The sequence below is a fragment of the Cervus canadensis genome, chromosome 14 (genome assembly GCF_019320065.1).
Source record: "Cervus canadensis isolate Bull #8, Minnesota chromosome 14, ASM1932006v1, whole genome shotgun sequence".
In the NCBI taxonomy this organism is placed as follows: domain Eukaryota; kingdom Metazoa; phylum Chordata; class Mammalia; order Artiodactyla; family Cervidae; genus Cervus; species Cervus canadensis.
The window spans coordinates 46,160,661-46,187,212 of record NC_057399.1 but is presented as its reverse complement, the minus strand read 5'-3'; the positions used below and the strand labels follow the sequence as shown (position 1 = coordinate 46,187,212).

Sequence of the window (26,552 nt, the reverse complement as noted above, 5' to 3'; positions counted from 1 at the left end):
AGGGAAGCCCTTTGTCCTTTAAGGTTCAGAACAAATCTCACATTCATCTTGAAGTCATATCTCTTTCCTTATCCATGGTCCTGTCCCTCTAAAATCCCCTATAGCTTATGCTAATTTTTGTTCACTTAGTATTTTTCATTTATTGCTTTTATCATATTTTTTCATGGTTGTGATTTCTCCAGTTGTATTGATTAAATACACATATACCTATGTAGATGTGTGTGGGGGGTGTGTCCATACATACCTTCTTAACTGATACTGAAGTGTTGGAATTGCTTCCTTTGCCTTCTGTATGATGGAATTAAAGGAATGGTAAAGAGGGAGGGCTACTTTATTGCTATAAGAGTACTTGTTCTCATTATGTTTACAACAGAATGTACTTTTATTCACTATTCGTAAGATGAAGGTGTATAAACTGACTTCCGTATTAGTATGAAACTTAAGATAATGCCTACATGTCCTAATTATTTTAAATGCTTAAAGAGGACAAGCATATATTGCTCAACATGAAAACTGTTATCAAGTGGAATAAAGACTATATCATGTTAAAGAAAATCAATTTGGGGGAATTTAATTGAAAACAAAAATACAAGTATTTTGAAACCATTCTTTACTATGTATTTCTTAACCATGATCTTGGAGTAAATTTACTTAATCCTTGAGAACTATATAGAAGGAATCACTATTTTTTCCCCTAAGTATACTAAAATGAAATATGTTTTAAGGACATTTTCCTTAATGTAAAAGTATTTGCTAAAGTAGAATTCTCTTTCACATTGTTGCCAATATATAGTTGATATACCTTTCTCCTTATGCACTGTCAATGTCAAAGCCACATCCTAAATTTAAAGTATCTGTGAGTCCTCCATGGGACTATTTGTAAATGTTTTACATACTGCAGTCTTGAATAAACATTATTATTACCACCTAGCTCTAGATTATTAAATGTGGACTTTAAAATGACTTAAAAGTACATCTGTATTCTCTATTAGTTTAATAATGTGTCTGAATAGCTTCTTGCTCTTCATAGGTAGGGACCTTGTTATCCAGTTACTGCTATAAAGGATTTAATAAATGTTAAATAACTTTATAAAGGTTTGGAAATTCCCTATCACTTATATTTCATGTCTGTATATATAATGCCTCATTTGTAAAATGAGAGGTGAGAAGAGGTGTTTTGTCTCTAAGATACTTAGATTTCATTTAAAACAATATATGAGGCAGCTGAAACAGGGCATTTTAGGTCTTTTTTATTTCACTATATCACATTGCCAACTCAAAACAGGAACCTTAGAATTCTTCCCTGAAAGTATGTAATCTAAGAATCAGATCGAAAATTATTCAATTTCCAGATAAATACAGATGGGAAAATGATCTTGCCCAAGGTGAAACACTATTCTTTAAGAGAAGTCACTTAACTTACTAGGTTTCAGTTTACACAATCTATGAAATTTGAGAAATTATATGAAGGAATAATGTATAGCTAAAAAGCTAGGATTTTTATGATTTAACTTTTCTGTCAATGGAGGAAGTAGTGACATGTAAGGGGGGAGGATCTGCAATTTCACTGCCTAAGTTGCAGCTGTATGACCTTAATAAGGTCATGGCAGTTTTCTCATCTGTTAACAGAGAGAAAAGTAATCTGCCTCACCAATTAGGAAGGTTAGATAAGAAAATGCACATTAAGTATTTAAGAATACCTGGGATTTAGTAGGTAGCTCATATTTTGCTAGGGTTCACATCCAGTAATTTGGCAGTGAGGGGGAAGAATGGCTCAGTAGGTGGTATTGACAGCTGACTCGTTAGTCTGTGCCAGGCTCTATTCTAAATGCTTTCCTTATTGTTTTAATCCAGGGAAGCAGTGCTATTCTTAACCCCATTTTACAAATAAGGGAACAAACACAGTAAAATTAAGTACTTTGCTCAGCTCATGGAGATAGTAAGTGAAGGCCCTAGAATACTAGTGCTAGAATACTAACTCAGAATACTAATACTAGAATACTAACTCAGCTCAGGTGATCCAGCTCCAGAGACCATTCTCTTAACCACACTGCTGCAGTTGCTAAGTAACACCCTTAAGGCAATGGGGGAGCCAAGATCACACAATCAAATTTACCAGTTAGGCAATACCTGTGGGCAGTCAGAATCTACAGCTTTAATATTCACCACCTTCAAATTATTTCAAATAAGACCATATTTTAAACTGCTAACAGCAAATGTTTATTCACGATTGAAGCCAGGAAGAATTTATAAATGCATTTTAATACCTTGCTGATAAAATAACATTCCATCTTTGCAACCTTGTAAGGAATACAGAAGATATTGTAAAGGCTTTGATGTGTATATCTACTATAACCAGGTAATCAGAACACACATACACACATACACCACCACCTACTTTAGTGTTACCCCATACCAACTTTTCAGAAAGGCCATCTTAAAGCTCTACTGGATAACTGAGTAAATAGCGTCCAAAAGACTGGGGAGAAGGGAAGAAAGAGATGGAAATGATAAGCAGCACACATTTCAAAGCCCACTTATAAGCACACGACATTATGAATATTTAAAAAAAAAAAGAAAGGCAATTGAGCATTTTCTGAGAGCGCATTTTGGCAATATTCAACGCATAAGGAGGCTGTGCTTGGGACCATCCACTCTCTCCAGCTTCTCAAAGTGTTTCCTGGCATTGCGAATGTTGATCAGAGTAGCCGCAGAAGGGATCGACGGATCCGACATAACCACCATCACGTACGTGTTTGATGTGAAGATGTCGATGAAAGCAGCGAAGTTAGAATTCCTAACTTCCATGCTCTGGAAAGAAGCGGCCAATTTACTGCAGCTCAGCTTGAACTGCTTAATAATGTTGCTGATCTTCTCGAATCGGTGGACATCACGCTGCTCTTTGCACTGGTAATGGGAGATGACCAAGAACGTGGCTCTCTCGAACAGCAGAACTTCATCGGCCTCAATAATCTGGGCAAAATTCCTGAGATTCATCTCCAGCTGCTGGACATTGGGAATCAGCTGATAGACAATACTGGACCAGGCTTTGTAGAGCGTTTCATCCCAGATGGATGTTCGAAAACAAGCACACTCCAGCGGGCGAGACAAACGCCTCAGGTCTTCCTCTCGCTCTTTAAAAATCAGGTCACGCTGATCTTCCTGAACCAGATCCATCTTGTGCACCAGGCAGAAGATTTTGGCATCAGGAGAGTTCTGGAGGATGGCCTCCAGACACGACTGGTAATAATGCATGTCCTTTTCCAGTTCGCGGCTCTCCACGTCGAACACATAAATCAGAACCTCGACATTACGGAAGATGTTGTCTCGCTGGCTGGTAAAGTAATTTTCCATGAAGGTGTCCTGACCGCCACAGTCCCACAGATTCAGCACTAGGTTGCCCAGGAATCGGACGTGGGAGTGCTCCACATCAATGGTGGCACCCAGGCGCCGGGTGTCGCGAGCGATGTAATTGGCAAAGATAATCGATCTCATGCTGGTCTTCCCCGACCCGCTCTTCCCCATTAACAGCACCTTTTTCTTCATGGCTGTATTTGGCATTACACGCCGGAGCTGCCGCGGACTGGGCCTCTGGGCGCGGCCTAACTGCAGCGCAGACGGAGGGAGGGAGGAGCCGGGGATTTCGGCGGCTCTGTCGGCTGGGCCGCGCCTTTGTACAGCTGGGGAAGCCGAAGGGGCGAGCTCGGCGCTGGGAAGGGCCGCGTCCGGTGAGCTCTTTCTCTGGGTAGAGCGCCACGGGGCGGACCGCTGCAGCAGCTCCGAAGAAACGAACGGCTTCCGGGGAGAAGAGTCTCTGAGCCTCCGCAGCCACCCACTTCCGGCGGCGATCTCGCGAGAACCCGCGCTCTCGATTGTCGTTGCCGGAAGAGCTTTGAAAAACCGCTCTATTAATGAGACCCAGTACAGCCCACCCGAAAGAGAAATTGGAAGGGGAACACAGGACTCGGGTGTTCTGTTCTCCTATTTAAACTGAGCTTACGGTAGCAAAATTGTACGTGCGTGGGCAGTTGGGAGAGTTGCTGCCACCTCGTGGCCGAAAAAACACAGCACACGACTATGCGCGGTGTGCTTTTGGGTTGTTTTAACCTCCCCTGAAGTTGACTTAGCAACCTCCCCTGGAGTAGGAAATGGCAACCCACTCCAGTATTCTTGCCTGGAAAGTCCCATGGACAGAGGAGCCTGGAGGGCTACACAGTCCTTGGGGTCGCAAAAGAAACCAATGTGGTGAGAGTACCTTAAATCTACTCTCTTAGTAAATTTCCAGCATTCAATACAGTGCTGTTAGTCATCGTGTTTAGATCTCTAGACTTACTCTGAGTTTCCTGCGTAACTGCAGCTTTGTATCCTTTGACTATTATCTCCCCATCACCCGCGTTTCCCCTTCCTGGTAATAACTATTCTCCTTTCTGCTATTATGTGTTTGACATTTTTAGATTTTAAAGATAAGTGAGATTATGCAAAGTTTTTTCCTTTTTATGTCTGGCTTGTTTCACTCAAGGCTGATGCCCTCCAGTTTCATCCCTGTTGTTGCAAATGACAGGATCTTCGTTTTAAAGACTGAGTAGTATTCCCTTTGTATATATGTAAATCACCATTTCTGCTTTTTTATTTTTCAATGTAAACATTTTTCTTTTGTTTTTATGTTTAAAACAACATATCTTCATTTTCTGAACCAACAAGAGTATTTTCTAACACCATATTCTACAAGTGGATATTGACATATATTTTAGTTAAAATATATCAACAAAAGAATTCCTGCTGAAAGTTGGACATTTTGGGGTTTTCAGTTCAGTCACTCAGTCGTGTCCAACTCTTTGCAACCCTATGAACTGCAGCATGCCAGGCCTCCCTGTCCATCACCAGCTCCCAAAGTTCACCCAAACCCATGTCCATTGAGTCGGTGATGCCATCCAATCATCTCATCCTCTGTCGTCCCCTTCTCCTCCTGCTCTCAATCTTTCCCAGCATCAGGGTCTTCCCAAATGAGTCAGCTCTTCACATCATGTGGCCAAAGTATTGGAGTTTCAGCTTCAACATCAGTCCCACCAATGAACACCCAGGACTGATCTCCCTTAGGATGGACTGGTTGGATCTCCTTGCAGTCCAAGGGACTCTCAAGAGTCTTCTCCAGCACCACAGTTCAAAAGCATCAATTCTTCGGTGCTCAACTTTCTTTATAGTCCAACTCTCACATCCACACATGACTACTGGAAAAACCATAGCTTTGACTAGACGGACCTTTGTTGGCAAAGTAATGTCTCTGCTTTTTAATATGCTGTCTAGGAGGGTCATAGCTTTTCTTACAAGGAGCAAGCGTCTTTTAATTTCATGGCTGCAATCACCATCTGCAGTGATTTTGGAGCCCACAAAAATAAAGTCTGACACTGCTTCCACTGTTTCCCCATCTATTTGCCATGAAGTGATGGGACCAGATGCCATGATCTTAGTTTTCTGAATGTTGAGCTTTAAGCCAGCTTTTTCACTTTCCTCTTTCACTTGCATCAAGAGGCTCTTTAGTTCTTCACTTTCTGCCATAAGGGTGGTGTCATCCGCATATCTGAGGTTTTAGTATTCAGTTTATTTAAGTTCTTCTAGTACTTACATTGGATTATGGTGACTCCCCTCACCCCCTTTCCACAGTGTTATTGAGATATGACATTGATATTCATTTTAGCTATACAAACTAATAATTTGATATATGTATATCTTACCAACTGATTACCACAGTAAGTTTAGTTAACACCCATCCCCTCACATAGTTACATTTTTTTTCTTGTGATAATAGCTTTTAAGATCTATTCCTTTTAGCAAATTTCAAATATACAATACAATATTGTTAATTATAGTCACCATGATTGACTATAACTATTTAGTTAACAATGCGTTACATGCCCAGACTTATTTATGTATTACTGGTAGTTTGTACCCTTAGACCACTTTCACCCATTTTTCCCACCTCCTAAAACCCCACCTCTGGCAACAACCAATATGTGTCTATGAGTTTGGATTTTTAGATTCCACATATAGATGAGATCATGTGTCTGACTTATTTAACTTAATATAAAGCCTTTAAGGTCTATCCTTGTTATTGCAAAAGGCAGGATTTTCTTCATCTTTATGGATGAATTTCCTCTCCTTGATATTTATTGGTATATTAATGTCAACCATATTTTCTTTATCCATTCATCCATCAGCGGACACTTGGGTTGAATCCATCTCTTTTTTCCTTCTTTGACAAGTTGCATGGCATGAGGGATCTTAGTGCCCTGATCAGGGACTGAACCTATGTCCCTGCATTGGGAGTGCAGAGTCTTAACCACTGGACTGCCAGAAAGTCCCTGATTCTCACTTCTTGGCTATTGTAAATAATCTTGCAGTGGACATGAGGGTGCAGATACCTTTTTGAGATAGTGATTTTCTATCCTTTTACTATATACCTAGAAGCAGAATTTCTGAATTATACGACAATTCCATATTCAATTTTTTGAAGAACCTCGATAGTGTTTTCCACGGTGGCTGCACTGATTTACATTTCCATCAACAGTACAAGGGTTCCTTTTCTCTGCATCCTCACCAACATTTGATATTTGTGGTTTTTCTAATGATAGTCATTGTAAGGTGATATCTCATTATAGTTTTACTATGTATTTCTCTGATGATTAACGATGTTGAGCATCTTTTCATATGTCTGTCGGCCATCTGTATGTCTTCTTTGGGAACATATCTATTTAGGTCTTCTGCCCCATTTTAAAAATTAGGTTTGTTTTTTTTTTTATGTTGTATGAGCTTAACATAAGGGGTTAGTATTTTGGGTATTAACCCCTTATCAATCATATCATTTGCAAATGGTTGCCTTTTTGTTTTATTGATGGTTTCCTTTGCTCAACTGCTAAAGAATCTGCCTGCAATGCCAGAGACCTGGGTTTCATCCCTGGGTTGGGAAGATCTCCTGGAGATGGGAAAGGCTACCTACTCCAGTATTCTGACCTGGAGAATTCCATGGACTGTATAGGCCATGGGTCCCAAAGAGTCAGACAAGCGACTAAGCGATTTTCACTTTCACTTTGCTATACAAAAGCTTTTGAGTTTTTTTGTTTAGTTTTGCTTTTATTTCCTTTGCTTTTAGGAATTAGATCCAAAAAAATATTGCTACTATTTATGCTACTGTTTATGTCCAAGGTGTTTGTTCTACCTTCTACTCCTTCTAGGAGTTTTATGGTTTCTAGTCAGTCTTACATTTAGGTCTTTAATTCAGTCTGAGTTTATTTTTGTATATGGTGTTAGTTTCATATATAATGTTAATTGCATTCTTTTACAAATAGCTCTTCAGATTCCCCAGCACCCACTTATTGAGGAGGCTGATTTTTCTTCTTTTTTTATTCTTGCCTCCTTTGTCTTAGTGCATGGATTTATTTCTGGGCTCTCTTTTCTGTTCCGTTGATCTGCGTGTCTACTTTTGGAAGCACAACTGCTTCTTATGCATGAATTTTGCATCCTGCAACTTTACTGAATTTGTTTAATAGTCCTAAGATATGTGTGTATGTGTGTGTGTGTTTAGGGTTTTCGATGTATAAGATCATGTCACTGTACAGTGAGAAATTTTACTTCCTCCTTTCTGATTTGGATGCCTTTTATCCCTTTTTTTGGTCTGATTGATATTTACAGTATTTCTAGTACTGTGTTAAATAGAAGTGGCAAGAGTGAGCATTCTTGCCTTGTATCGAATCTTAGAAAAAAAGTTTTTTGTTTTCTCCCCATTGTTTATGATGTTGGCTGTGACTTTTCATAAATGGCCTTATTATGTTGAGGAAATTTCCTTTTGCATCTACTTTGTTGAAAATTTTTATTATGAATGGAAGTTGAACGTTGTCAAATGCTGCTTCTGCACCTGTTGAGATAAACATGTGATTCTGATGTTTCATTTTAATGTGGTGTATCACACTGACTAATTTTCAGATGTTAAAAGAGCCTTGCATCTCAGTGGGGCAACTAAGCTATCTGCCTTACTGCTAAGCATGATGTGAGTTGTAACTTTTTTGCAGATGTTCTTTATCAGGTTGAGGAATTGCCCTTCTTTTAAAAAGAAATGAATTCACTTATTTTTGGCTGTTCTGGGTCTTCATTGCTGTGCGTGGGCTTTACTTTGGTTGTGGTGAGTGGGGGCTGCTTTCTTGTGGGACTTCACGCAGAACCAGCACATGGCTCTGACAGTCATCTTCCAGTTGGTCATCTGGGCAGTTTTAGGTACAGTTAACTTTCAGTTCCAAGGTCAGTTTGTTCCCACTTCCTTGAGGCCAATTCTTGGAACTGTGGCAGCTCATGTCCTGGGTACAGTCTGGTCCTTATGTAGTTAACATCTCCACCTGATGTTTTAGTATCTGTAAGACAGCTCACAGGATATGGCTCAGAATATCATCTATAGTGCGTGAGAAGGAACCAAAGGTCCTCAACTATGCTTAGTGACTACATTATTATTATTTAGTCTCTTTTGACTGTTTCCCTTTGTTTCTGCATTTCTCACTTCTCTGATTAAACTTATTCTTTGACTAAAGTTTTCCACAGACAAAAGGCAGGCAGAGGACATGGTGTGGGGGTGTGGGCTGGGTGGCGGTGGGCAAGGACCATAGATTCCTCTCTGCTTCAATATTAAGAAGTAAATACAAAATTTTAAAATAAAATACCATTTGCAGTGGTCCTTAAGATCTCCAGGTTACCCATTCATTCTTTTTCCTGGGTGTAAAAGTATGAAAAGAAGGATTCAAGGGCTTGAATCTCAACCCTAGTACTCACTAGCTGTGTTATCTTGGGTGGGTTTACCGCCGAGCTTCAGTTTCCTTAATTGTAACATGGGTATGATAGATTTATGTCAGTTTTAAAGACAGACAAGAGAACTTATGGGAAAGAACACAAAGGTGATAATGCATAGCAAGTGACTGTAAATTTTTCATAGGAAGGGACATTTGGGAACATGGTTAGAGAGGTGTTTATACAAGTTAGGGCTGCGTTGGCTGGAACTGATGAAACTTGAGCAGTAATGTCACAAGGAGGAGGAGGAAAGGTGGTCTTGTAACAGCACCAGCTCTCCAGAAGTACTGGTGCTGAGGCCAGTTTTATCCTTACCATCTTCATCTTTTAAGATCTCCACCCTCTGTTGAGAGCAGGGATGGGGGAGGTTGGGAGGGCCATGGGTTATTGACAGAGTTGCTACCTGTAAGGGTGGCCTGAATGGGGTTTGGGGGCATGAGTATGCCATTCTTCTGGAAGACTCATAGATAATCTTTAAGCACCAAGGGAAGGCTGGTGTTCATCCCTGTAGTTCCTCTGTAAGTCCCACGTGATGTTCTCTGTTAATGACAAGGGATGGCATGCAGGCTTTCCCTGGCTTCCAATATCTCCCACACTTCCATCTTGTCCCCTCAGGTTTCCACCCTCCCCTTTCAGGCCCTGACCTCCTACTGAGAAGGCAAGGAGCAGCTTCCACTTTCCTGTTTAAGAGTGATGGGTAAGCTTTAATGGCAACCCACTCCAGCGTTCTTGCCTGGAGAATCCCAGGGACGGCGGAGTCTGGTGGGCCCGTCTATGGGATCGCACAGAGTCGGACACGACTGAAAGCGACTTAGCAGCAGCAGCTGCAGCAATGTGCCTGAATACCGAGAGAAGGTTACATAGCTGGGAGAAGGGTTTGGTTACAGGTTAGCAATAAAATATACAAAATCAATGTCCCCACAGCCCCGTGCAGAAAAGACAAATTTGAAATGCACAAAAATACATTTTATGCAGAAAGTCACCACAGTACACAACATGATAAAGCTGTGAGTAGCACTCACAGTCATAATACCAAACAATGAATACTGATGCAACCAAATTGAAAGAATATTGGGAGGATGGAGAGATGGAAGTGTGTGCAGAGGAGAGGGAGGTGAAAGAAAGCCCTTCCATGATGGAAATTCAAAAGAAAATACCTAAAACTGAAACACTATTAAGGAGCATGTGATTTGGAGACAAATACAAAGTAAATCAGCTAAAAAAAAAAAAAGAGAATGATGGGTAAGCTTTGCTCCCCTCTGGATCTCCCGCTTTGACTTTTCAGAACTGGGGTCAGCAAATTTTCTCTGTAAGAACTCTTACAGTAAATATTTTAGCCTTCATGGGCCAAGAGGCAAAAATCAGGAATATTTCCACAAATTTTTGGACAAAATTCAAAACTTAATTTATAGATGCTGAAACTCAATTTTATAGTTTAGTGGGTCATGTTAGTTTCATGGGTCATGTAATATTCTTTCAATTTTTCTCAACCATTAAAAAATGGAGGGACTTCCCTGGTGATCCAGTGGCTAAGACTCTGCGCTCCCAATGCAGGGGACCCAGCTCTGACCCCTGGTCAGGGAATTAGATCCCACATGCCACAAATAAGAGTTCATATGCTGCAACTAAGACCCAACACACACACAAAAAAAGACCCAACACAGCAAAATGAGTAAGAAAATATGTAAATATTAAAATATATATATATATATATATATATATATATATATAACATTCTTTGTTTGCTGGCCATACAAAGACATGTGGCTGCCTGAATTTGGCCTGTTGGCAATAGTTTGCTGACCTCTATTCTGGAGCTTTACATGAAAGAAAAAAATCCACAAAAACTCTGAAGTCTTCTGCAGTCTAAAATGCCTCTGACTTACTAATGCACTCTTTCACAGAAACTAATGAGGGTGACTTCCATGGTGGTCCAGTGGCTAAGACTCTGCACTCCCAATGCAGGGGGCCCAGGTTCGACCCCTGGTCAGGGTATTAGATCCCATATGCTGCAACTAAGTGTTCATAGGCTGCAACTAAAAAATTGCACATGCTGCAATTGAAGATCCTACATGCTGAAATGAAGATAGAAGATCCCATGTGCTACAACTAACACCCAGTGAATAAATAAATACATAACTATTATTAAAAAATGTAAAAAAATTTTCTTGATTTGCTGGTCATACAAAGACAGGTGGCGGGCTGAATTTGGCCTGTTGGAAATAGTTTGCTGACCTCTATTCTGGAGTTTTGGGGCTTTCCAGATAGCGCTAGTGGTAAAGAACCTGCCTGCCAATGCAAGAGACATGAGACATAGGTTTGATCCCTGGGTTGGGAAAATCTCCTGGAGGAGGGCAAAGCAACCCACTCCAGTATTCTTGCCTGAAGAATCCCATGGACAGAGGAGCCTGGTGGGCTATAGTCCACAGGGTTGCAAAGCGTTGGACATGACTGAAGCGACTTAGCACACACATTCTAGAGCCTTACATGAAAGAAAAATATCCAAAAAAACTCTGAAGTCTTCTGCAGTCTAAAATGCCTCTGACTTACTGAAGCAGTCTTTCATAAAAACTAATGGTGGTGGTGGTGGGACCTCCGTGGTGGTCCAATGGCTAAGACTATGCTCCTAATGTAGGGGGCCTGAGTTCCATCCCTGGTCAGGGACTAGATCCAACATGCCACAACTAAGAGTTCTTACGCTACAACGACATCAAAGATGCCTAGTGCTCCCAACCAAGACCCAGTGCAGCCAAATAAATAAATAAACAAACAAAAAACCCAAACAACTAATGCAAGAGTTAGGAAGTGTGGGGAAGAAAAGCATGGGATTGTCAATACTTCAAGCTCTCATGTCTCCTAACTGGAAAAGCATGCTTCTTTCCATACCAGCTGCTAGAGCAGTGCCTCTGCAGCTTGCTTCTGATCCAAATCACCAGGCTTCTTGTTGAAACTAGGGTCCCGGGTTAGAAAGTCTGATACCAGTGGCTTCTGGGCAGGATCTGTAGTGGTTCTCAGGGTGAGGATAGCTGAAGAAACACCATACCAGGGGCTGACTAGTTATAGAGAGCACAAAATAATCTCCCAAACTGTGCTTCACACAAAAAGTGTGGTCCCTGGCCTAGCAGCATCTGTGTGGCTCAGATCTTGTTAGGCTCACCCCAGACCTACTGCTGGGAGAAATATCAATAACCTCAGCTACTCAGATGACACCACCCTTATGGCAGAAAGCAAAGAAGAACTAAATGGCCTCTTGATGAAAGTGAGAGAGTGAAAAAGTTGGCTTAAAACTCAACATTCAGAAAACTAAGATCATGGCATCTGGTCCCATCACTTCATGGAAAATAGATGGGGAAAGTGACAGACTTAATTTTGGGGGGCTCCAAAATCACTGCAAATGGTGCCTGCAGCCATGAAAGTACAAGACACTTGCTCCTGAAGAAAAGTTATGACCAACCTAGACAGCATATTAAAAAGCGGAGACATTACTTTGCCAACAAAGGTCCATCTAGTCAACACTATGGTTTTTCCAGTAGTCATGTATGGATGTGAGAGTTGGACTATAAAGAAAATTGAGCGCCGAAGAATTGATGCTTTTGAACTGTGGTGTTGGAGAAGATTCTTGAGAGTCCCTTGGACTGCAAGGAGATCCAACCAGTCCATCCTAAAGGAGATCAGTCCTGATATGCATTGGAATGACTGATGCTAAAGCTGAAACTCCAATACTTTGGGCACCTAATGCGAGGAACTGACTCATTAGAAAAGACCCCGATGCTGGGAAAGATTAAAGGTGGGAGGAGAAGGGGATGACAGAGGATGAGATAGTTAGATGGCATCACTGACTCAATGGACATGAGTTTGAGTAAACTCCAAGAGTTGGTGATGGACAGGGAGGCCTGGCATGCTGCAGGTTGCAAAGAGTCAGACATGACTGAGCGACTGAACTGAACTGAGACCTACTGAATCAGAAACTTGGGGGTGGGTTGGGCAATCTGGCTTTCATCAAGCCAGGTGATTCTGATGCAGGCTCAAACTTGAGGACCATGGCCCAGCATCATTACTAGCACCTGGGGGAGTGACTGAGCACCCAGTGAGCAGTTAAGCCCCAGGTGCCCTGTAACTGCTTTGTTCTCAGAGAGCAAGGTCTATGGGGGGAGCTGCAGGCATGATTTCCACAAGAGAGATCTGGAAATGGTATTTTCGTCCAGCCTTCTGGAAATCAGTGGGTGCCTTTCTATACCCAGGGGCACCATAGGTTCTAGAGATAAAAAATGCCACCTAGTGTGATGACAATGGGGTTTTCAGCCTTTTTTTTTTTTTTTTTTTTTGTCCAAGTGAGCAGGCTGCTTGAGGACTTGCACACCCAGAAACTTTTCCAAGTCCTCTATCCTTCGCTTTTCCTGAGATTTCAACAAGGCCCAGTGGGGGACCTTGGTCCTGGGCCCCCAGGTAAGCCGCGGGAAGCTTCCTGACCTCACAGGCGCAGGTGCTTGTGTCATCACTGCCACCCACCGGTGTCCCTCCCGAGCCGGCTGATGTCACAGAGGCCCCGCGGCCGGGATGCTTGGCCTGTGCGTGGGTGGGGCGGGCGGAGGCCCGGGCTGCGGGAGGTCGCCCGGCCCGCGCGGTCCACGCCCGGTGCTGCTCCCGTGCGAGGCCTGCTCAGGGAAGGAAACGCAAGACCGGACTTGGCAAAAGGGCCGCTTACGTTGTCTTTGGGGTCAGTATTCAGAGTATTTGCCAAGGCCCTCGAAACTTGGCGCGCTCCCTGCGAGGCAGTCGGGGTCTCGGCGGCGGCGGCGGATGCTCGGCGTGGACTCCCAGGCCTCAGGATGGCCCCCACGAAGGGGAAATGTGTCTGTGAACTGTGTTCCTGCGGGTAAGGCTGCCGCGCGCCCAGGGCCCGCGAGCCTGGGTTTTCGGACTCCGAAAGTCGAGTGAGACCTGACCCTGGGCTCCGGTAGCACTATGGTGGGTGCGTCCTCTTGTTGCTGTCCTGTAGACTGTCGTGTTGCCAACTAGCAGTTACCGCGGTCGCGATGAGTGAGTCCCAGTGAAGGTGGCTGGTCCTCAGGGCGTCTCTGTGGTCCTGCCACGCAGAACTGCATGGAGGCTGAAAGTGGGCACAGATCCGTAGAGTTTGTGCACACCCCGCTGCAGCCCAGGGCATGTTGGGCGAGGTCAGAAAACCCCTGGCCAGGTCGGGTAAAGTCTTGCATCTTTTGTTGGTTTCCTTTTGGAAGAGTCTATGATGGGGAAGAGGAATCCTTCCAGGTAACTGGAGTTTCTCACTCAGAGACATTGTCGCTACTTAGAAGTGTAAGGTATTTCTAAAACTCGTGTTCACAGTGGTGTAGAGTTGAACAAGAATAAGGAAAAGAAGCTATTTTTTCACTGTTCTCTCCTGGCCATTGCCTTTAAGAACCATACTTGGGTGAAGCTCGTGGTCTTGAAGAGATTGTGGGTTTTAGTCAGAGTTGTTGATTTCTTTCCTATGTCTCACAATGCCTAAGGTGGCTTCTTTCACCGGCTTCCCAAGGACATTTTAGAAATTGCCGGGCTTGAGAACAACAGAGGAGCAACAGCAAAGAGGGGCGGCCCTGGGGTCAGCCCTCCTGGATGGTTGCTAACTGTGGGGTCTTGGGCAGGTAACCCATCTTCTCCAGGATTCTCTAAGGTTTCAATGAGAAAGTGTGTATGAGACACTGGATTGTGCTAGAAATGTGTTATCATGTTGGAAGCTGCAATAGGTGTTTGCCAGCTATGTTACTTGAATATTAAAAATGGCATCAGGATTGGGGAGATTTAAAAGGGATTCTAGAAACTGGGTTAGCAGCCTTACACATCTCGGGCGTCAGTGGGTGGTTCTCAACCTCGGCTGCTCACAAAAGTCACCTGGGGAGCTTAAAACAATACTGGTTGCCCAGGCTGTTAAATCACCAGCAGTCTTTTGGCAATTTTCCCATTTGCCAGGATTGGGAACCGCTGAGCTAGATCAAGTAGAAGCATGGGTCTTGTTTTTAAGCTTTGTTAGGCAGATCCAGAGCAGTGTTGTAATCTGGGGCTAATTTTCCACACTAGTGAGGGAAAACCTCTACGACACCCTCTCCCGGGGCCCTTTACATACCCTCTCATCTTCTCTTAAGATACTTGAGTTATTCAGTTAGGACTGGGGCTTAATTTGTTCTCTTGTGGCTGTTGGGATTGAAATATCTGATACAGTCTCCGTCTTTGCACAGTATCCATTCCAGTTAGGAAGGCAGGAATGTTCATTTAAGAGGTGCAGAGGATATGCAGAGAGAAGTCTCTGTCCTAATTCTGTCGTAAGGGATATTCCTTCTCTGTTTCTCTTCTGTCCCTGAAAATAGCTTATTTCCCATCAGATGCAGAGCCTGTCCGTGGGCCTCTCCTTTCTTTCCTCCTGCTCCTGTACCTACCCTTCCACTCGGATTTCAGTCAGGGGGCTCCGGTTGACTCTCACATCCATCAGGCTTTCTCTTCTTTTAGTCTCATTTCAGTTCTCAGAGTGCTTGTTGGTTCATCTCTTTATTTCATCAACCTCAGCTTTTAACAGTCGGCATGATCCCCCTCTCCCAGTATCTGCCCCATTAATGTTGCCATAGATGGTCCATTTACACTGGTTTTATTTATTTTTTTAAATTTACTTTTTACTGGCATATAGTTGATTTACAGTATTGTTTCTGTTGTACAGCAGAGTTAATCAGTTACATATATATCCACTCTTTTTAGATCCTTTTCCCATATAGGGCATTATAGAGTATTAAGTAGAGTTCCCTGTGATACATACAGTAGATTTTTATTATCTACTTTATGTGTAGTAGTGTGTCTGTGTCAAACCCAATGTCCTCTTTCCTCCCGTGGGAACCGTTAAGTTTGTTTTCTATGTTGGTGACGCTATTCCCATTTTGTAAATACATTCATTCGTACCACTTTTTAAAGATTTCGCATACAAGCAATATCATGATATTTGTCTTTGCTTGGCTGACTTCACTCAGTATGACAATCTCTAGATCCATTCATGTTGCTGCAAATGTCCTTTTTTTTAATGGCTGAGTAATGTTCTGTCGTATATATATGTACCACATCTTCTTTATCCATTCCTCTGTAGATGGACGTTTAGGTTGCCTCTACGTCCTGGCTATTGTAGGCAGTGCTGCAGTGGTCACTGAGGTACACATATCTCTCTGAATTGTGGTTTTCTTCAGATATAAGCCCAGGAGTGGGGTTGCTGGATTATATGGTAGCCCTATTTTTAGTTTTTTAAGGCACCTCCTTACTGTTCTCCATAGCAACCACACCAACGTACATTCTCATCAACAGTGTAGGAGGTTTCCCTTTCCTCCGCACCCTCTCCAGCATTTATTGTTTTTAGATTTTTTTGGTGATGGCCATTCTGACTGGTATGAGATGATTCCTCATTGTAGTTTTGATTTGTATTTCCCTAATAATTAGTGATGTTGAGCATCTTTTCATGTGCTTTTTGGCCACCTGTGTGTCTTCTTTAGAGAAATGTCTATTTAGATCTTCCTGTTTTTTGATTGGGTGTTTGTTTTTTTTTTAATATTGAACTGCCTAAGCTATTTGTAATTTTGGAGATTAATCCCTTGTTGGTCTCTTCATTTGCAATTATTTTCTCCCATTTTGTGGGTTGTCTTTTTTTGTTTATGGTTTCCTTTGCTGTGCAAAAAGTTTTTGAGTTTAATTAAGTTCCACTTGTTTATTATTTATTTATTTTAATTTTCATTACTCTAAGAGGTGGATCAAAAAAGATCTTGCTGTGACTTATGTCAGTGTTCTGCCTGTGTTTTCTTCTAGGAGTCTTATGGTTTCCAGTCTTGCATTTAGGTCTTTAATCCATTTTGAGGTGTGTGTGTGTGTATATAGTGTGAGTGTTCTGATTTCATTCTTCTACATGTAACTGTCCAGTTTTCCTAGCATCACTTATTGAAGAAACTCTCTTTGCTCCATTGTATGTTCTTGTCTCCTTCATCATAGATTAGGGACCATAGGTGCATGGGTTTATTGCTGGACTTTCTATCCGATTCCATTGAGCTATAGTTCTGTTTTTTGTGCTGGTACCATACTGTTTTGAGGCACCTTTATAGTACAGTCTGAAGTCAGGGAGCCTGATTCCTCCAGCTCCATTTTTCTTTCTTAAGTTTGCTTTGGCTATTTGGGGTCTTTTGTACTTTCATACATATTGTAAAAGTTTTGGTTTAATTCTGTGGAAAATGCTATCATTAATTTGATAGGGATTGCATTGCATCTGTGTATTACTTTGGGGGGTATTGTCATTTTGACAATGTTGATTCTTTTAGTCGAAGAACATGGTATCTCTCTCTGTGTCATCTTTGATTTCTTTCATTTTATAGTTTTCTGAGTACAGGTCTTTTGCCTTCTTAGGTAGGTTTATCCCTTGATATTTTATTCTTTCTTGTGTCATGGTAAATGGGATTTCCTTAATTCCTCTTTCTGATCTTTCATTGTTAGTGCATAGGGCTTCAAGAGATTTCTGTGTATTAATTTTGTATTCTGCAACATTACCAAATTCATTGATGAAGACGAACCCTATGGTAAGATGAGACAGCATTTCAGTGGGAGAGGGCGGCCTTGATTCTGAGTGAGTCACCTGCCCTCCCATGGCTTCAGTTCCCCCATGTTTTTGAAATCAGGAGGCTTGTGGAGGCCTGTGGGCCTGCCAGCCAGGGAGGGAAGCCCCTATCTCTTCTTTCCTCTTCTGCTTTTCCTCCTAAGGCTTTGTTTGAGCAAATTGTCCTTTAAAGTCCTTTCAGCTTTGATTTTTGAACACTTTGTTCTTATTGGGGAGGCTCAGGATGTACGTGGAGCCCTGGGTGGGTAGGCTTCCCCCCTGGACAGGTGGACTTCCTTCCGTGGGAGCCTCTGCTGCAGGCTGGAGGAATGGAACTCTTGGAGAGAGTTCTTACTTTTGGCCACAAGATGGCAGCCTTCTCCCGACCAACTCTGCCAGATCAGCGTAAAAGGACAACAATACCTTGTTCTGGGTTTTTGTTTTCTTTTTTTAAAAATAGATTTACCTTACCTTTTCTAAAATGAGCAGTTAGAGTTTAGGATCCAGCAGAGCTCAGGAAGTGGTAGACCTTGAAGGGTAGATCACAGATGACAAGGAGAAAGTATTCAGTTCAGTTGCTCATTCATGTCCGACTCTTTGGGACCCCATAGACTGCACTAGGCTTCCCTGTCCATCACCAACTCCCGGAGCCTGCTCAAACTCATGTCCATTGAGTCAGTGATGCCATCCAACCATCTCATCCTCTGTCATCCCCTTCTCCTCCCACCTTTAATCTTTCCCAGCATCAGAATCTTTTCCAGTGAGTCAGTCCTCATCGGGTGGCCAAAGTATTGGAGTTTCAGCTTCAGCATCAGTCCTTCCAATAAATATTCAGGACTGATTTCCTTTAGAATGGACTGATTGGATCTCCTTCAGTCCAAGGGACTCTCAAGAATCTTCTCCAACATCATAGTTCAAAAGCATTAATTCTTTGGCACTCAGCTTTCTTTATAGTCCAACTCTCACATCCATACATGACTACTGGAAAAACCATCGCTTTGACTAGATGGACCTTTGTTGGCAAAGTAATGTCTCTGCTTTTTAATATGCTGCCTAGGCCAGTCGTAACTTTCCTTCCAAGGAGCAAGCGTCTTTTAATTTCATGGCTTCAGTCACTATCTGCAGTGATTTTTGGAGTCCAAAAAAATAGTCTCTCAGTGTTTCCATTGTTTCCTCATCTATTTGCCATGAAGTGATGGAACCAGACGCCATGATCTTAGTTTTCTGAATGTTGAGTTTTAAGCCATCTTTTTCACTCTTCTCTTTCACATTCATCAAGAGGCCCTTTAGTTCTTCTTTGCTTTCTGCCATAAGGATGGTGTCATCTGCATATCTGAGGTTATTGATATTTCTCCCAGCAATCTTGATTCTAGCTTGTACCTCATCCAGTCCAGCATTTCTCATGATGTACTCTGCATATAAGTTAAATAAACAGGGTGACAATATACAGCCTTGTATTCCTTTCCCGATTTGGAACCAGTCTGTTGTTCCATGTCCAGTTCTAACTGGTCTTGACCTGCATACAGATTTCTCAGAAGGTAGGTCAGGTGGTCTGGTATTCCCATCTCTTGAAGAATTTTCCATAGTTTGTTGTGATCTACACAGTCAAAGGCTATGGTGTAGTCAATGAAGCAGAAGTAGATGTTTTTCTGGAATTTTCTAGTTTTTTCGATGATCCAGGAGGTGTTGCAAGTATCTAAATCTGGAGACTCCAACCCCTCATAAAACTTTTTAATGAGCTTTGATGGTTTTAAAAAACCAGACACATTTCCTGAATTAAGCCCAAGGTTTTCTGTCCACAACAGTACCCCAAAATCTGGCAACAAAAAATCTGGCAATTGGTTTCTTACCATGAAGTGTTATAATTTCTTTTTCAATACAGTCAATGCCAGATAACCAAACATATTCATGCGATGTGGAAATATACAGCAAGGTAAGCATTTAAAAATTGTTTCTAACCATCTCATCACTTTTCTTGTGATGGCTACATTGAAGTGTCTGAGTGTTTGAGTGTAGAGACCCTACTTTTGTACATACTAAGATCGCCTGAATGTCCTCAGCACTTCCTGTTCCTGAAAAAAAATGCCAAACTTTCACAGTCTTCAGTATTAGACCACCTTACATTTCTGTAGTGTTTTGAAAATTTAAAAATTTTAAAACCATTTTCTCATACATTATTACCTTTGTCTCTCAACAAAGGGAGCGTTGCTTAGTTTGGAAATTCAATTCCTTGATCTTAGCCTTCATTTTCCCTGGGGGTGTTTTCTGTTTACAGAGATGTTCTTGCCCCAGATGACTAAATTTGCAACTGGGGGTGGGGACGAAAGGATTCTGGGGCAAGGGGTAGGGGAGGGCTGAGGATAAAATAAATTGTTAATCAGCTTTTTAAAGCTAGAAGGGATCTTAATGGTTCCTAGCTTTTATTTTACCGACAAGGAATTTGAGGCATTAATTTTAATATCCGAGAACATATTTTATTAAGATTAAAGGACAATTAGGTCAACAATTAAATTTTATTCATCTTTTACTGTGTATCAGACTGCTGGATGTTACAATTCAGTCTGCCATCTGCGTTCAAGTCACACTGGATCATTTTTGACTGTAGATGATAATGGGAAGGCTCCTGTCCAGTTGAGAAATATTACCTGATGTTAAAAGAGTATAATTCTAAAAGCCTTTTAGTAAAGTAATATAAATAGCAAATCTCTCTCCTGAGATTAAGTTGTAGTAACACTATTTTTTCTGAAATTCTTGTTAAATTGTGGTTAATCAAGGGATTGATCCAGCTTACTTTTATATCTGATTATTTTATGACTTGCAGTGCACTGTTTTAAAGACTTCATGCAATCTTGCAGGAAATTCCAGGCCTGGGTAATGTATCATGAAATATTTATGTAGCATTGGTAGTATGTGCAGCATTTCATAAAAAAGGTAGTCCCATAGAGGACTTGCAAATTGCTGAAAAGGATGTGGATTTGGCCCTTGCAAGGGGCTGGGGAGGAAGGTGATCTCAGGGGCAGCCATGTATCTGCAACTTAAATCAGTTATGTTAACCAGGGAGGAACTTGTTATTTTAATTTTGGAAAATATTTTCTTCACATCGATGGAAATTTCCTTAACCTTAGATTTTATTTTCTTAGAGTCTCTGTTACAAATTAAGAGGAAGGGGGAAAAAAAATCGAGGAGTTGGTTTGATATTACATGTTTCAAGAAGAATTCTTGTTTTTAATTTAAATAAAATTGACTTCATAAATTCTTATTAAGAAAAGAAGACAAAGAGCAGCTTTTAATAGATGCTTGCTGGTGGCTTTTTATCTTTAACAGAATCCAGATAGAGAAGCCAACAGTGGGGGGGGCAGTGGGGGTGGAACCTTTAACATTGAATTATTTTTGTTGTAGACCTTATGCATTCAAATGTTATATCCTGTTTAAAAATAATGGTATTTTTGTCATATCAGAATTAGTGTTTGTTCATAAATACCTTTAATCTTATAAGTCAATATGTATTATTAGTCAAATTTCAGATATTAGGAAATTGCCGAGTACAACTTCGTGGTAATTCAAATTACAGTAGTTAAAATGATCTACTCAGTCTTAAGAGTTTCTAAGTGGATGAGTTTAGAGAAACTGTGCTCCAATTCCATCATGCCCTGGGTAGTTTTAAGCACTGTTCCCTCCATCGGTAACAAATATTTCAGACTGGCCTTCAGATGATAAAGTTCATTTGAGGAAATGAAGTATCTCTTGGGGGGAGGGGTGGGAGTAGCTAAGCCACAAATGCACAGGATGAATAAAGTGAGTGACGCAGGACGGCAGAGGGGGACAGATCCCTGGGAGGGGTGCTGTGCAAGCTCTAGGAAGGGGAGATTGCTTTCCTGGGGAGGTCAGGAGGGTCAGTGCCAGAGTCAGACGGCCTGGTTTTGAATCCTGACTCTGCTGCTTTGAGCTGTGGAAGCTTGTGCAAGTGGAATGTGCTCAGTCGTGTCCAGCTCTTTGTGACCCCGTGGACTGTAGCCCGCCAGGCTCCTCTATCCATGGGATTCTCCAGGCAAGAACACTGGAATGGGTTGCCATTTCCTCCTCCGGGGGATCTTCCCAACCCAGGGATCGAACCGGAGTCTCCTGTGTCTCCTGCATTGAGGGCAGATTGTTTACCACTGAGCTATCAGGGAAGCCTGTGCAAGTGGAAGACAGGGGTGAAAACTGTGTTAACAGGCCTGGCATGGTATGACGGGCTCTGCTGAGCTCTGGCGGCGGGGGGATGTCTGCACCAGGAGCCTGGGAGACAGAGATGTGGAGCATCACACCCACACTGAGCGCTCGGGGGCCTGTCAGGGCCTCAGAACGTGAGCTCTCAGGGCAGAGAGAGCTGTTGATGGATTGGAACAGGCAAATAACAGATAAAACACTCTTCTCCCTCAAAGAAGTACTTAAAGGAGCAGCATTTTCCTCTTCTTTTTTCTGTTAAAATAAATATCCAGTATCTGAATCAGGTCACACTTAAGCCTGTTATTCAGTTAGAGCTGAATGGATTTATAGTTCTTAATATACATATTTTTAAAGTGTGTAGTCTCCGTTCCATTCTTGGCGTTTTTTGAAATTCACCAAATAACTTAGGATGATTTACTGTGAGAGCCAGCCGCGTGCGGGACTTAGCAGAGATTGTGAAGCCAAACCCCGTGGGTTCAGTTCCCAGCCTTTCCGCTCAGCAGCGGTGCCCTGTTGAACCATCTGACAGCATAGTCCCCTCCTGTGTGCTGCCGTGTCCGCATCTGTAAAATGCAGGTGACGATAGGGTAAGACTCTGCTCTCCCAGTGCAGGGGACATGCCTTAGATCCCTGCTCGGGGAACTAAGATCCCACATGCTGCATGGTTTGGCCAGAAAAAAAAAAATGCAGATGATAACAGAGCCTGCCTCAGAGGGTTTTTGTGAGGATTGTGTCTTTATTAAGCAAACAGAACAAGGCCTGGCATACATTGTAAAGAGCACAGATAAGTGTTATTCTATAAATATAAATAAGATGTCAGTCTGTGGGCCAGGTTGTGAGGCGCTGAGAAGTGTGAACAAGATCTCTTCTCTCATGGAGAGCTTGCACTCTAGAAGAGAGTGTTAATTTTGTTTATTAACTGGTTGTTGTTTAGTTGCTCAGTCGTGTCTGACTCTTTGCGACTCCATGGACTGTAGCCCACTACGCTCCTCTGTCCATGGGATTTGTCAGGCAAGAATACTGGAGCGGATTGCTATTTCCTTCTCCAGGGGATCTTCTTGACCTGGGGACTGAACCTATGTCTCCTGCATTGGCAAGCAGGTTCTTTACCACTGAGCCACCTGGGAAGTCCTTGTTAACTGGTAGGTACTTAAATGCTCTGCAGAGAATGAAAACTGAGTGATGTGCTGAAGTTCTTGGGAAACTCGATTAAATGTGGAAGATAGGGATCGTCTGCAAAGATCGAATCTACCCTTGACACACCTGGGAGGCTCTCAGCCCTTGCAAGGCTGTCTACACTTGAGTCCAGCAATGACTGTACTTCTCAAGTTCCAACTGACGTTAACAAACTTTAAGGTTAAGTTTCTGTTCGGTTTAGAGCTTTCCAAGCCTTAAGTTCAATGACCCGGGCATTAAAGGCATCCTTATTGTGTAACATTCTCTACCATTCTATTCTGGAGTTTTCTTTATGGGCTGGTTCGGAATAACTTTGAAGCATCTGTGATTGTGTCTCTAAAAGGAAATGGCAGTGTTTCTGAATGGCTGTCAAGTTAACCACTTAGCCAAATCTATCCACGTAGTTTAGATATCCAGGTATCCAAAGGTCCCTTATTCTTTTATTTATTATTTATTTGTCAGCTGTGCTGGGTCTTCAATGCTGTGTACCAGCTTTCTCTAGTTGCAGTGAGTGGGGGCCGCTCTTCATTGTGGTGCAGAGGCAGTGGCTTCAGCCATTGCAGTGCTTCTCATTGCAGAGCATGGGCCCTTGGCACACGGGCTCAGTAGTTGCAGCACACAGGCTTAGTTGCTCCACAGCACATGGGATCTTCCCAGACCAGGGATCAAACCCGTGTCCCTCGGACTGGCGGATTCCCAACTGCTGGATCACCAGGAAAGTTCCATGTCCCTCATGCTCAATCAAATTAAGTTGTAAGATAAGGAATACCTTAAATTTCTGCTTGTCCTGGTCAGTTAATTTTAAAAACAGTATCATTAAAAAAAAAAAAACAATTTTTCCCACTTAAACTGTCCATTTTCTCCTTCAAGTATACTTTAACTGTGTTTTCCAAATAAAGTTTATATAATATCTGAGAACAAGAGCTCAAGGTGAAAAGCAAAGCATTGATCGAATCCCCTGTTTGTTTTGTATCTTGCTTCAAATGGGAAGGCAGGGGATGGTGATAGGGAAAGAATTAGAGACACTGAGGCAGTATGTTTGCATTCTAGTCCTGGTTTTGATGAATGATGAGGTTTGTGAAGTTGTTCAGGTCCTTTAACATCTTTGAACTTCTCCAAGTCAGTGATCATCAGTTTTGTTTGTTGATGATAGTGTGAAGGGGGTATCTCATTGTAGCTTTGAGCATTTCCCTGATGATTTGCTATAGTGGACATTTTTTCCATAAGCTTATGGAAAGTCCTAGGCCCATTTTAAAAAATCAAACTTTTCTTTTTGCTATTGAGGTAGATGAGTTCCTTAGATGTTTCGGAACTGAACCCCTTATTGGACATATGTTATCCCATTCTGTAGGTTGCCTTTTCATGTTGTTAGTAGGAATGCAAAATGGTGCAGCCACCATGGAAAACAGGATGGTGGGTTCCCGAAAAAGCAAAAGTAGAGCTACTTGTATGATCCATCAATCCCAGTTCTAGGTTTTAATCCACAAGAGTTGATATCAGGATCTCGAAGAGCTCTTAGCACCCTCTTGTTTGTTGCAGCATTATTCACAATAGCCAAGGTGTGGAAGCAACCTAAATGTCCATTGATGGATGAATGGGTAAAGAATATGTTGTATATACACACAGGAAAATATTCTTTAGTTCAAAAAAATGAGGAAATGCTGTAATATGGACAACATGGACGAACTTCAAGGATGTTATGCTAAGTAAAATAAGGTAGTCATAGAAAGACAGATGTGATTGTATTCATCCTTTTGTCTAAAATAGTTGTGAATTCATAGAATCAGGGTGGAATGATGGTTGCCCGGGGGTGAGGGAAGGGGGAGATGGGGAGTTTACTAATCAGCACACATTGTTCAGTTGTATAAGATGAATGGATTTGTTATTGTGCACTGAAAATTAGGATAGAGCTCATGTTAAGTGTTCTTACCACAATAAAACTAAAATAAAAAAAGTTAGTGATCATCAGACAATGAAGTAGTCCCTATTGCCCACAATAGCTTTTTTTCTAGGCCTGTCTAGAAAAACGTCTCGGGGTTCTGAAGGCATGTGCAGAGGTCTCCTGGTGCCTCTGTTGGTGATCTTGGAGAAATGAGGGGAAAGTGGAGATGTGTCACAGAGCTGAGGGTGGACAGATGTCCCCTAGACTTTGCCAACAATTCCTGAGTAGCTGCTTAGAATGATTAAGTGTCCTTCTCGGGCCTCATGATGTTTGGTCTTGGGGGTATGTCTGATGTATTTGTAGCTGCCTAGCCCTAACTTTGCATTGCTTACCATTTTCGTTAACCAAAGAGGCTACCAAGAGTTCAGTGTACTGTCTCCACATTTCAAGGGGAAGAGGGCCTGGTTGGATCGGCCTGTGACCTGGTTCCTCTGGCATCCGGGGTCCTTACCCTTGGTCCAATCAGTTGAGTTGTGGGAGTTACATGATCTAAACTGAGCAGTTAGAGGAAGGGGCTATTTTGTGTAAGAAGGTAGGGGAAGGAAAAAAATGATAGGAGAAATGATTGGCCTCTTGCCAAGTTATCCTTGCAGATAAAGTTGGTGAAAGATGGATTAGATGATAGTATAACGAGGTGGATTCCTAGCTCATTGAACAAGCAGAACCATTAGAGTGTTGACTGATGGCTTTTTGCCTACTTGGAACAGCATCACTAGCAGCATGCCACAGGACTCTGTCATTAGCTCTGTCCAACACTTTTATCAAAACTTGGATGAAGACATAGAAGTCATCCTTATCAAATGTACTGAAAACACAAAATGAGAAGAAGAGAGCAAGTGATAGACGACAGAATCAAGATTCAAACTTATCTTGACAGGCTGGAATGCAGGGCCCAAAACCGAGCTGAGACTTAACAAGAGTAAACATGAAGGTCTACAGTTGGGATGAAAAATCAGTTCTATGTGTTCATAATGGGAGACGTTTATCTTGGCCATAGTTTGTGAAAAGGTCCTGGGGGTTTTGCTTAACCACAATTAAATATGATCCTTTAAAAAATATTTATTTATTTGGCTGTGCCAGGTCTTAATTGCAGCACACGGGATCTTCGATCTTCATTGCGGCGTTCGGGATCTCTAGTTGTGGCGTAGGAACTCTCAGTTGTGACATGTGGGATCTACTTCCCTGAGGAGGGATGAAACCAGGACCCCCTGCACTGGGAGTGCAGCGTCTTAGCCCCTGGACCACCAGGGAAGTTCCACATTTAGTATGATCTTAATGGTGTGATGTGACTGATAAGAAACATTAACTTTGTTTCAAGTCGCATGGCAGTAGGGTGTCCAGGTCAGCGGATGTAATTACATCATTGGACTTGGGCTTGATCAGACGGCAACTGAAGACCACTTGTCCATTTGGGCACTGTATTTTTTTTAATAATACCAATAAGTGATCATGAAGGCCAGGTTATGGGGAGTTCACACATTCTGGAAGTGAGAGAACTTGAACTTGACAAGATCAGGGGATGGATAGATAGTCATTTAGGCTTGTTCTGGGTTGTTCGGAGGGTGGACTTAAGATCACTGTGTGGTCACTTCAGGACAGCTGAACTGGAGTCAATACAGAGAAGAATTTTGCAGCAGTTAGAACCTTAGGGACCTGAAGGGGACAGTCTTTGGCCCTTGAGCTGGGGCATGTACCTGTTGGGGTCCTGTCGAAAGGGTTTAGGAGCTTTGATGAAAGGATCTCTAGGGTCCCTTTCAGCATGGAAAACCCAGATTTCTGGAAGGGGAGAAT

General features: G+C 42.2%; 2 protein-coding genes across 2 annotated transcripts in view; one reads left to right on the top strand and one right to left on the bottom strand.

Annotated features, from left to right (window-relative positions):
• Window positions 1–2,196: 2,196 nt before the first annotated feature.
• RRAGA (Ras related GTP binding A) lies at window positions 2,197–3,995 on the bottom strand. The gene has a single exon (XM_043486974.1). The coding sequence runs from the start codon at window positions 3,559–3,561 to the stop codon at window positions 2,620–2,622; it is 942 nt and encodes a 313-aa protein (XP_043342909.1). The 5' UTR covers window positions 3,562–3,995; the 3' UTR covers window positions 2,197–2,619.
• Window positions 3,996–13,420: 9,425 nt separating this feature from the next.
• The window catches only part of SAXO1 (stabilizer of axonemal microtubules 1), a 108,256-nt gene continuing 95,124 nt past the window's right edge, over window positions 13,421–26,552 (top strand). Inside the window, exon 1 of the mRNA XM_043486964.1 lies at window positions 13,421–13,702. Within this exon, the coding sequence (XP_043342899.1) occupies window positions 13,656–13,702 (47 nt within the window). The 5' untranslated portion in view covers window positions 13,421–13,655. The remainder of the gene's footprint in view (window positions 13,703–26,552) is intronic.

What these genes read in the sequence shown, in the direction of transcription:
- RRAGA (XM_043486974.1), bottom strand. Translation starts at nt 3,561, where the DNA reads ATGCCAAATACAGCCATGAAGAAAAAGGTGCTGTTAATGGGGAAGAGC.